General features: G+C 34.4%; 1 protein-coding gene across 2 annotated transcripts; it reads right to left on the reverse strand.

Moving 5' to 3' along the window:
* Positions 1-222: 222 nt before the first annotated feature.
* LOC128985789 (lysM and putative peptidoglycan-binding domain-containing protein 2-like) lies at positions 223-9,679 on the reverse strand. Of its 2 annotated transcripts, none has more exons than XM_054405666.1 (3): positions 9,080-9,672; positions 3,611-3,876; positions 223-1,009 (listed from the first exon to the last, which is right to left on the reverse strand). In XM_054405666.1, the coding sequence occupies exons 1-3, from the start codon at positions 9,230-9,232 to the stop codon at positions 850-852; spliced, it is 579 nt and encodes a 192-aa protein (XP_054261641.1). In that variant the 5' UTR covers positions 9,233-9,672; the 3' UTR covers positions 223-849. The 2 variants fall into 2 exon arrangements, with proteins under 2 accessions (XP_054261641.1, XP_054261642.1); XM_054405667.1 differs by having other exon boundaries at positions 906-1,009; positions 3,615-3,876; positions 9,080-9,679.
* Between the last annotated feature and the right edge of the window lie 2,433 nt (positions 9,680-12,112).

Below are 12,112 nucleotides of genomic sequence, written 5' to 3' on the forward strand. Positions count from 1 at the left end.
TTCAACAAAATATTTACAGATCAAACTGTGTTCTCTTAACCTTTCAACATTTAAAACAAACAACAAACTGATAAACAATTTGTCAAGAGAAAATAAGTTTGAGATTACAAGAGAATGTTGTCACATTTGTATCATAGAGATTTTTACTTATTTATAAAAGGTGCAGGTGTTAAAAAACAAATGAGATGTTAATTTGATAAATAGCTTTTACTATTACCACTGATATATACTTCTATTATTTGGTTTTACAAAAATATCTGTTCAAAGATAAAACTAGAAAATTAACATTACTTGAAACAATTACGAATTTCCTCTAAATATCAATCAAAATTAGGATTAATACTTAACCTTTTCATTTTGTTTTTAAAGAATAAGACACAAAATAGAATATACTGGATACCACCAGTTTACATTTAGTAATTATTAACTATTCAAAATTATACCGTAATTCCCTAACAATGTGTTTAACTAATTTTTGTACTTGACAGTACAAAAAGATGTTGCTCAAAAATACATGTAACGTTGATGAAGCTCAGATATGTCAAAAAGGCATTTAATCATTAAAACATTAACAAATGTAGTATAAGTGCACCATTATTTAAAAAATAAAAATAAAAACTATCACTTTAAACATCTAAAGCTATACAAAACAGATTTTCCGAAAACAAATTCTAAATTTATTTACAAACAAATATTTGTAAATGATAAAACAAGTATGTAGTCATATATTAAGCCCGTCTGTTCAATTTATACACAGTTATAAACAAATATTACATGTTATACATTGTTTAAGTATTACTTGTTTTATCCTAAACTAATCTCACTTTGACAACATTCAATCAACCTCTGCTACAACTCGAACATCTCGTCTTGTTGTTGCTCAAGTCGCTGGAGAGAGTTGCGTACGCGGCGGCCCTGCGTCATCACAAGCGGCACTTCCCCACTCTGCTGCTGTCTTAGCCGCGACATGGGCTTTCTGCGTACAAACAGAGTCTCCTCTTCTTGGATTCTAAAACAGAATACAGTGTGTTAACAAAGTTTTAAACTCTTAGCGTCCTTCCTTTCCCAGTTCTCATAGATACAATTCTAACTAACTTGGCTTGTCAATTATTAAAATGAAGATGTAAATCATACATTTTTTAATCCTAGAAGAAGGGAGGCAAGGCAGAAACAAACTTTTTGGATCAGCATAGAGCAAGCAAACTTAACGTTAAATTATAGGTCTTTACGGGGGAAAACAATGAAAGTGTTTCCGACAAAAGATTTTTTTTATGTATATTACTGACTTACCCAAATTTATTATTTTATCTTTAATAGCTAAAAGTTGTTAAGCCGTCTCGAGACTCTTTCAACACACTGTATTTGCTGTGTATCAACATCTTTTCAGAAGTTCAAAATAAAAGATCCAGTTGTAAGAAAATAAGTTTGGTACACATGGAATACCGAAAAATAGTTTAAAATCTATCTAGTAGTTTTTGATAGTAGTATCTTGAATCAAGAACATTAAAACAATATGCAAAATGAGGATTTGCTACGAAATCTTTCTTGCAACTAGTTTAACCTTCAAACAAAGAAATTAGAGCCCTGGGAATCAATAAGTATTACTAGATATTAAAAGAGCAAGAGAGTATAGGCCTAATTATAAATCAGTCAAACCACAGCCTCCTCTAATACAAGGCCGCGACGTTCGAACTGGCAACGCCGCACTCACCCGCCGCCTGCGTCCGATACTCGTACTAGGCTATAAACATCAATGGGAGTATTGCTGCTCTGTATCATTGAATGAAAGTATTTAAATTAGATATTTTAGTGGATTTTAGGGTATGGTAAAATAGACAAATTAGAATCTAGGTTTTATTTATTTAGTGAAAAATGGCAACATACCACAATATGTATAAAACTAAAAATACAAACATAATGTTTTTTTTGTTGCATGTATTGTAAGTACGATAAATTCTGGAAATAGATGTACTTTACATATTTCCTTTTTTAATTTGATAATCTATACTATTATATAACAATCTCATGGTGTCTGTATATATGTGTGTTATTCAACATAGTAAAAACTACTAGACAGACTGGGCTTAAATTTTACAAAATATAACTACTATACCAAGAATGATAATACAGTAGGACTAACTTATTGCCACTTCAATATTTGTAGAGACTTGGGATTTGTAGAGACTCATCTAACAACTTGTTCAAATAAAATTAATTTTCAATTTTCAATAGGAATGTTATGTTTTAGTCTACCTGAGGAAACCATTAGTTAGCAACAACAAAATTTGAAGTTTCATTTTGAAGACATACTGACTATAAATAATTTATTTTCTTTGAATAATTACTAAGCAAAACTTTTTCATTTTGTAAACGATTTCAGAAGCTAGGCCTCCATATGGATTTCCACAATATGAATAGAATTTGTTTTATCACATCAACATTCAGACTGGAGTCGGAGACTATGATGCTTTTATTGTTAGATGGTGTAGTACATATTTTTTACTAGTAGGCCTACTTAACAGAAACACCGGTTTATTTCTTCGAAGTGCTAGTTATTTAAGTTATTTTTATCACTTAACAACAGCTTTTATCAATAAGATAGACAAATAAATAAGGAAACGGCATTCTCATACCTAAAACCTCACTTCCCGCGTCTATATTTACACGAATCATTGTCTTATTCTTACATTTTTTTACAAATCTAAGTTTTAAGATTTTAATCGTTTTAAGATGTCTAATTTGACCGAAGAATAGCAGGAAGCCATTGTTGCTTAAGCGGCGGATCACTTATAATCTTAAAACACTGTATGTATTATTAATTTTTAATTGAGCTTTTGTAATTATTCTTGCATCCAGGCACATCACATCTATCTGGCATGCTGTAGTAACAAGTTCAATGTCATTACTAATGATTAAGGGTATTAGAAACGTGATTATGTACGTCGAGTACGCGACTCCTCCATTCACTGTAATGGTAAGACAACCGCGCACCAAGACGCGGATGCGACGTTGCCACTTTTCGCTCGCCGCGGCCTTGTATTAGAGGAGGCTGTGGTCAAACCCATTAAAATAGAATAGTGATTATAATAATAAGGGGATGTTTACCATTTTTTTATTCATGAGTGGATTAACCTTAATGCGGTTAGGCCCTAAACAAAATCACCAAAAAATGAAATAATATTTTGAAAGATAAATGTACAATGTATGACAACCGAGATGTTAAGCCGTTATAGAGTTGCCATTGTTTACTTCATCTACCATAAATCGATTACAACCAATGATTTGTAAGTTAAATGTTCAGTATGTTTTGATTTTTGTTATTGTTAGGTCTACACAGAGGCTCTTCAATAATTTTTTATTATTAGAGGTGTGTGAAACAGAGTCAAAAGGTATGTACAATGGATTTAAAATGTTTTATTATTACCTAAACCTGTATTAAAGCTTAACTAAACATCAAAGTCAATATTAGTTATTTCTATATTTAGTTATTTGGCAAAAAAACATTACAACACACATAATCAATTCTATTTTGATAGTGTATAAATTGCACTACAAAAACAATAAACAAAAATCTAAAAAATATTTTTCCAAACAATGTTTTGTTACTTACTTACTGTTTCCCTGTGCTAGCATGACTTGACTTCTTGTATTTGCTATTGAACAGTCTATTTTGCAAAGAAAGTCATTGTAACTGCTGTCCGAGTCCACGCTATTGTTATTGTTTGATATACTACTGGGCGAGGATAAACTACTGTCTCCTAGTACAATTTCACTTGGTGAGGAAGCCCCTTCGCTGTGTACAGGCACTAAAAGAGTTTCACGGAGAAACAAACTGTCATTGGTCCACAAGCGGTTAGCTCGGCGTATCTGTTCAGTCTGAAAAATTAAAACAAAATTAAATACACTAGAATGATTCTAATTCTAATATTTTTTATTCACTTAATATACATTCTATACAAATTAATAGTGTCAATGTTTAGGCCTAGTGACTGAGACTCAGGATGGTTAAAATTTTTTCAACATATGAATTACCATTACGTTTAAACACAGGGTGATTCTAAATTATTGTTACACTTTAGAAACTCAATAAATGAAAAACCATACAATCTACGAGAATGATCAATGATTAATGAGGATGATTGTGCCATGTTTTACCTGGTAAAATACCAACAGGGTAAATTTTATTATGAGCTCTTTTTTTCATTTTAATTTGTATAGGCCCTAGGCTACCTAGAACTTATTTTTTTTTTTTTTTTATATAGCCTACCGTATCCCAAAAAAGATAATGTTCTTAATTTTTTTATAATTTTTAGCATATTTCCTATTTAAGGCCTAGGGAATAAGCTATTACCGTAGGTCTTATGGTAAGACCTGGACCCGGGACCAATTTAACTTACTTTTTCGATTTGAGATCCCCAGAGGCCAACCCTACACCGTCCGAGGAAATTCATATATATATATATTATATCTATATGTGTGTCTGTAGGTAAGCACGATGACTCAAACAAAAATTATCCGAATTTGATGAAATAATGCGCTCTCATTCTCAAGATAGTGTACATTTTCAGTAAAAAAACAAACAACAAATATTTTTTAATTTTAGCAGAAAATTTATTTATAGTAGGGTTTGTAAAGTAGGCGGGTACCTGTTGGCACAAACAACCGAATGAAAATATCGATCGATTAGATAAATCGTTCGGTTATAGTCCTCGCCACCCTAAGTTGAGGCAGCCAAAGGCCGCACGGCGTATGTCTAAGTGCGGCCTTTGGCTGCCTCAAGTTAGGGTGGCGAGGACTATAGTTAGGTAAGATTAACCTAACCTAACTAGTTAACCAAACGATATATCGAATTAAACAATCGAATAATCAATATTAGGTACTCATTCGGTTATTTGTGCCAACAGATATGAAAGTGTAACCAAAAGTAGACTACAAATGTGATATAACTTAACTCTAAGATTAAAACATAAGTTTTTCTAAAATTAAATGCCGGTAGGCCTAAGTTATATAAATATTTCACAGTCTACGGACGTGAAACAATCACCCACGGATGTGACACAATCTTTGAGGAATTTCAATAAAACAACAGTAGCCTACAGTAACTGAGGAAATTATTTAGATGGGGGTGACCAAGCGTTCTATAGTAAGTTATACATTGTATATACTTTCAACTAGATTTTTACCTGAAAATAATGGTGCAAAAATTTTTCTGCTGCCACAAAAACTGAATTTACTACAATTTTTTGAAGTTTATTACTGTAATGCCTCTTGTCGGCTGGTCTCTGTCACCATAACTTTACTGTGAATTGACTGACCAACACAAACTAGTGATGTGCGATACGTAACGTATCGTATCGGAATATCGCGATACGCGAGGGACGATACAATATTTCGATACGATATTTGAAAAACGAAACGTATCGTATCGCCTAAAACGATATTTGTCTTTATATCGGCACATAGAGCGATACGATTCATGTCAAAACGATATTTTTAAGCTTTTTTTGCGCAGGCCCCCGCAGGCCGAGCAAACTGCAAAATCTGTACTCTGTGGATGTGTGGTTTGAAATCATTAGCTCTCAGTGTTTGAAAGTGGTTTGAAATAGGAGTTTTTGACGTCTGTATTTTTGGTTTTTACTTGTTAATGTACCAGTCCCATCCCAGTCCATTTCCACTAACGTGCTATCTACTATATAGCAGTAGGAGTAGCACTAGTAGTGCAGAGTGTTGGAACTATCTGTGGCAATTACATTAATGTATCTGCAATCCTAAAATGCTATCGGAAGGATAGGGAAACAGGTCCAAGTTATAGAGAGTTGTGAAGGAAGTAGTTAAGGCGAGCAGTGTGGAGTGTGGAAATGGATTAATGTATCTGCAATACTAAGACTGTTTTTAGTTTTTAGAGTAAACTAATGACTTTCCCCGAGCAAAGCTTGGTCCCCAGGTACTTATAAATTTGCCGTTTCTAGGTTAGGTAGGGGAGGGGGGAAACAAAACGATACGATACGTATCGTTTTTCGATATTTTTGACGATACGATTCGCGTATCGCGATACAGACGCCCGATTCGATACGGCGATACGATATTTTTTCCGATATGTATCATATCGCTGTATCGCGATACGCGTCCGTATCGCCCATCACTAACACAAACATGAACGATTGAAATTGAAAGGATTGTCTAGGGAAGAAGAAGAAACCTAATATGACAAAGAGTAAGTTTATACAAAGAGGACAAAGAGGTAGAGGCATTTATAAATTCAACTGAGCGTTGATTATGAACTACTTCAGTTATTATTTAGACATGTGAGGTGGGTAGGTTGGGTGTTATACGGACTCGTGACTGTATTAAGTGTTTTGAAGTTAGGTTAGATTAGGAAGGTAAAGTTAAGGTTATAATGAATCGAGTTGTTGATTTATATTATATCCAGACTGTTTATGCGCCTTGTTAAAAGTACTACAAACACATAGCTGCACATTTTTGAAATTATTATTTATTGTGTTTGTAGTACTTTTAACAAAGTGCATAAACATTCTGGAGATAATATAAATAAACAACTCGATTCATTATAACCTAAACTTTACCTTCCTAATCTAACCTACCTTCAAAGGACTTAATACAGTCACGAGTCCACATAACATCCAACCTACCAACTTCACATGTCTTTTTCAACCTATAAACAAATTTTAAACTGTACGAGAAGTTTGGTTAGGTTAGGTTAGGTTAGAATAGTGTCAATTTGTTGTTTATTCATTTTATTAAAACTGCCACTACACTATTATCCTCATGGGACATAACGGTTACATGGTCAAAACCTAAGCTAAGCCATTCGGTTAAGTGAAGAGAAGAACTAAATGAATTCCTTCTTCAATTTTCATAATCCAGTCCCCAGATTAAATATGTCCGAACTAGAGGTGTTTATTAATGTTAATTAATTTTAATCAAATAATACATAAGTTATAGCCTACTTAAATTAACATAATTACCTTTCTAAGTGTGGGTTGTGAGGGTAATATTTACATTAAGTAAAATGGCATAGGCTATTAATCAATCAATAAATGTGAATTGTGCTATTAACTTCGATTTTACAGTGTAAACATTGTAGGCTAGTGCAGATTCAATGTTCCTAATAAAACATTAAAATAAACTTCAAAAAATTGTAGTAAATTCAGTTTTTGTGGCAGCGGAAAAATTTTTGCAACATTATTTTCAGGTAAAAATTTAGTTTCTAATGATAAGTTATCCTATAACTAGGGGTCTCAATCCCGGGCCTTCAATCAAATCCCGGGATTTCGGGATTCGTCTCAGCCGATCCCGGGATTATATAATATTATGATTTTTTAACTTTTTAGCCATTTTAAATGAGCGAGAAGTCCCCTCGTTGAGTACTTTAATGTTTTAAACTGGCCTTTCCAGTGTTAACTTACACTGCGCAATGTTTCCGTTTTCTAAGTAAATAAATATTACCACGCCGAACTTTCATCGCCCGTATTTCTTATTTACAGTGTATAAATGTGGATATGTCACTCTAGAATATAATAAATACACTAAAAAAAATCACGAGCAACCGCACTCGCACGTAGCCTAGATACGTCACGCTAATAGATAGATTAAAGATAGCTAAGAGAAAAAGATAAAATGGGAAGAAACACGAGTAGCAGCGTAAAAATGTTATTTTGACTGACAGCAATAAATCAATATAAGATACTGTAAGTAAAAGAATAAACCATCTGCTTATGTAGGCCTAGTAGCGTGTGTATGAAAAACGTAATTTTAGATTGTAAGAAATTTAATCACCACACTAATAACCAAATGAGGAGATAAAGCTATAGACCCTAAATATAAGCAATCTTAATACTGTAATGAGATTATAAACGTGTGTTAATAGTTATATTTTATGGCATCAATGAAAATAATACTTAAATTTCCGATTGCAATGTTATGTTTGCTACACGAATTGCGTTGTTTACGTTTAATGTCAACAGTAAAACTCAAAATAACTTGTAGGCCTACTGTAATTAATTTCTAACTAATGTAGGCTAATAACATTTACAGAAAGTAAATCCAAATCGTCTAAAAACTGAAACATATATTTGGGCCTACATTCGTTCGCCTATTGAGTTTAATGATACCTAATTAAATTTTCCAATCAAAAAGATCCTACTTATACCATTTCGTACTTAATCGTCCTAAAAATAAAGAGTATATGGGTTTCAAGTGTTATTGGAATATTTTTATTAGGCCTACTTTTTCCTCAAGTAAAAAGTCCTAAGTTAAAATTCACAAAAAAATCAATATAAAAACATAGGTTTGCAATCCCGTTAATACCGGGATTAAAAGCCACCAATCCCGGGATTTCAGGTATCAAAAATCGGCCGGGATCCCGGGATTGAGACCCCTACCTATAAATTAGGCTACTGTAGAACGCTTGGTCACCCTCATCTAAATAATTACAGTACCGGTAACTCATTGTTTAAGAAAGAAATCTTTTAATATTTTACTGACCATTAGTATAGTAGGCTAGGCTAGCCTACATATGTGGCCTCAATCAATAAGTAGGCTTATAGGCCTACAGCCTAAATTGAAAATATATATTGAGCCTAATGTGAAAGTGTCGAGTTTGAGTACACTTCATTCGATATCCTAGGCCTATCAAGTTTGGTGATAACCTAACCTAACCCTAGGCTAATCGAATGAAATAATCGACATATTGAATAATCTGTACTGTATAGGGCCTATTGATATTTTTCATTTGAATGAGTTTAGGACGTAAACTCAAGTGCAGCCATCCTTTGTGCTATTAGGCTAGCCTAAAAGGGGTACAGTTTCTTAACTGGGCCATGCTAATATCGATTGAAACTATCGATTCGATTAGGCCTAGTAAACTTTCATGCGATTTTTTCACCATCAGCAAGTTTGGTTGGTTAGGTTAGGTTATGATAGTTAAATTTTATAATAGACATATTTAAAAATATCGATTGTTAATCAATATTTTCAATTCGATAGTTTCAATTGATATTAGCATGCCCAGTTAAGAAACTGTACCCCCTAAAAGTAAAATGTTTGCTAGGTTACTTACAGTAGAGCCATATTTTAATGCAATGCCTTGAAGGGTGTCTGTTTTTGACACTGTGTGTTTAATATAATGTTCTGGCCTTTTCTGATGGTAATTGATACTCCCATACTTCTTAAGAGATTTGGCTGATTCTCTTATAGAAATTTTTTCTTCCATTTGTTAAAGCACTGTTATAGGCTCAAAGAACTGCACAAAATCTAATTTAACGACCAGAGTTTGCACCACAGACCTATAGGCCTTTACTTTGGAAATGTTTTGATTGCATTCACATTTCCTTACTAATGTCGAAGTATGGGCCTAGGCTAATGTTGGCGTCTTTACAATGGTGAAACCAAGGCCCAAGGCCTAACTTAGCTGCAATAGGAAAACAACAAACTTGTTTCGATGTGTTGTGTCAGTGTCTAGATTTTTGGGTAGGCCTACACTTTACCATCAACATAGCAACGTAAAAGAACAGAATATTTAGTTACGACCACGGCAGTAAGCATTGTATAAGCTAAGTAGCACGGTAGCAGAAAGCAGACACTACAAACTACATACATGTAGGGTAGGCCTAACCCTCCTCATAACTAAACTGAAAACTGAAACTGAAACACTGAAGAAGAAGAAACCTGAAACGAAAAACGAAACACACATCACGCACGATCACTAATCAAGTCGAAGTCACACCACTCACTTCTCTCTCATCTCACTCACTCCAGTCGTAATGGTTTGAAATTGGGGATTGGTACTCACTGAGCTATAATTCTAACTTTTAGCTCAGTGTTCGTACTGGGTAAAAAAAAAGAAAGGCATTCCGTGGTATTCTACCATGAGCACGGCCACCTTTAACAACAGGCCGCGGCCTAGTAGAATTGGCAACGTCGCAAGTGGTGTTGTTTAGTGACAGACGTCCCATAAGATGACATGGCAGACAGGTGACAACAGCTTATTAATTCGCACTTTATTGATTTAAATTTAAATTTATGAACATAAAGTTACAGTATTAAAATATTGAAAGTAAAACATACAGAATTGAAAACCGAAACAATATGAATTAAAAATCTAGCCTATATCTGCACATTTTAAGCGGTGTCAATATTGTCAGGGTCTGACTTAGGGGAGGTACAAATGAGGCATTTAGTTCAAAATTCCTCCGTGAACAGCGCTGTAGTAGAGAGCACTTTGGCAATGAAGGTTTACTAGTCGGAAAAATAGTCCTGTTCATAAAATAAAATTATAAATGCCTCAAATTCAATTTTACTATTTTTTAATTAAAAAATTAAACCATCATAACCTAACCGAACTAACCAAACTTGCTGATAAAGAAATAATATAACAACAGTTTAGTAATCGGGAAAATAATTCTTTTTATTAAATAAAACTAGAAATTGTTTAATTAAAATTTTATAATGACTTAATAATAAAATTAAACTGTAATAACCAAACCAAACCAACCAAACTTGCTGATAAAACAAAATCTTGGACAAAAAGTTAATGCTACCAGCAGTATTCGAACCCGGGACCTATAGTATATCAGCCCGGCACGCTAACCAATAGACCACCGAGGCCGATGGCTGATGAACGTTTTGTTACGGTAATGGCGTTCCCTCAGCTAATAAGAAGCCCTCAGCTGCCATCTTAGCCTCTTCTATACCTCCCCTGAGTAAATACCATATTGTCATAGTCCAGTAACCAATCTTTCGTAAATACACAAATACCATTAGCTGCTTCCAAACAAAACAGCTGTTACAACACCACTTGCGACGTTGCCACTTCGAACGCCGCGGCCTGGAGTTAAAGGCGGCCGTCACCATGATAAAGGTACGGCAACGGCCGCATTTAACTCCAGGCCGCGGCCTCGAAGTGGCAACGTCGCAAGTGGGGTTGTAACAGCTGTTTTGTTTGTAAGTTGTGCTGTTTTGTTGTTGTGTGTTTTGGATGTCAGTTGTTGTTGTTTGTTTTGTTTGTCTGCTGTGTTGTAAATACTAAAAATTGAACGAAACTATTGAGGTAATTAAAAGAACCGGCAAAAACATAACTGTCTACTGCAAAAGCCACAAGGCAGCCAACGATTTAATATTAAATCAGGACTTGGCCAATTTCAACGTATTCATTCCCTCCAGGAGACTCTTCTCTACGGGAGTTGTGTACGCTCCACTTGATGTAGATGAGGAAGAGTTTTTATGTGAGGCTGAAAGTGAGCATAAAATCACCAAGGTTGAAAGAATTTAAAAAGTGATAAACAAAGAACTAACCAACACTAATTTTTTGAAAATAACCTTTCTGTCTGAAAAACTCCCAGATGAGGTTAGATTTTACCATTTTTTGATGAAGGTGCAACATTATATGATCCCAGTAAGGCAATATTATAGATGCTTCTCCCATAGCCATGTTGCAAATTCCCCTTGCAAGAAACAACGTTTATGCAGGGACTGTGAGGATCCATTCCATGAAGGACCTTGCACAACTGCTGTAAAATGTGTCAATTGTGAAGGAGAACACTCAAGTAACTCCCGAGACTGTCCAGAATATAAAAGACAGGTACAGATCAAATCCCGGATGAGCCTAAATAAAGAAGATTACTTCACTGCAAGCAAGCACTACCCTATAATGTACAAAAAATCATACACAACAAAAAACTTTGTAGTCCCAATAAAGACATACTCTGAGGCCGCAAGAGTCATCTGCGACCCTTCTGATGATATTGGCTTCCCTAGCCTAGCACCTCCTCGTGTAATGAATTTTGATAGTGGAAACAAATTTAATTTTCTTCCTAAGATTGCGACAGATGAAGCGACAACCAAGATCAATCCAGGCCTTATAGAAATAGGCCTTATGAAAAATCCGCAAAAACTACATCGCAGGCCTAAGGTCCTTGGTGAGCATTCATATGCTACTAAAAACCAACCAAAATGTCAGTTCCCACCTAATATAAAAATATCCGCAAAAAAAAATAACAATCCCCGTCTTACCAGAGGACAGACAGTGGCTTTTAAGGAAAATAAGAGCTAAAGTAGAGGAATTAAAAAATAACATATCAGATACATGCTCTAA

This window comes from Macrosteles quadrilineatus, unplaced genomic scaffold, assembly GCF_028750875.1.
Source record: "Macrosteles quadrilineatus isolate MER2022 unplaced genomic scaffold, UCM_ALF_1.0 Scaffold_2__2_contigs__length_208266976, whole genome shotgun sequence".
NCBI lineage: Eukaryota > Metazoa > Arthropoda > Insecta > Hemiptera > Cicadellidae > Macrosteles > Macrosteles quadrilineatus.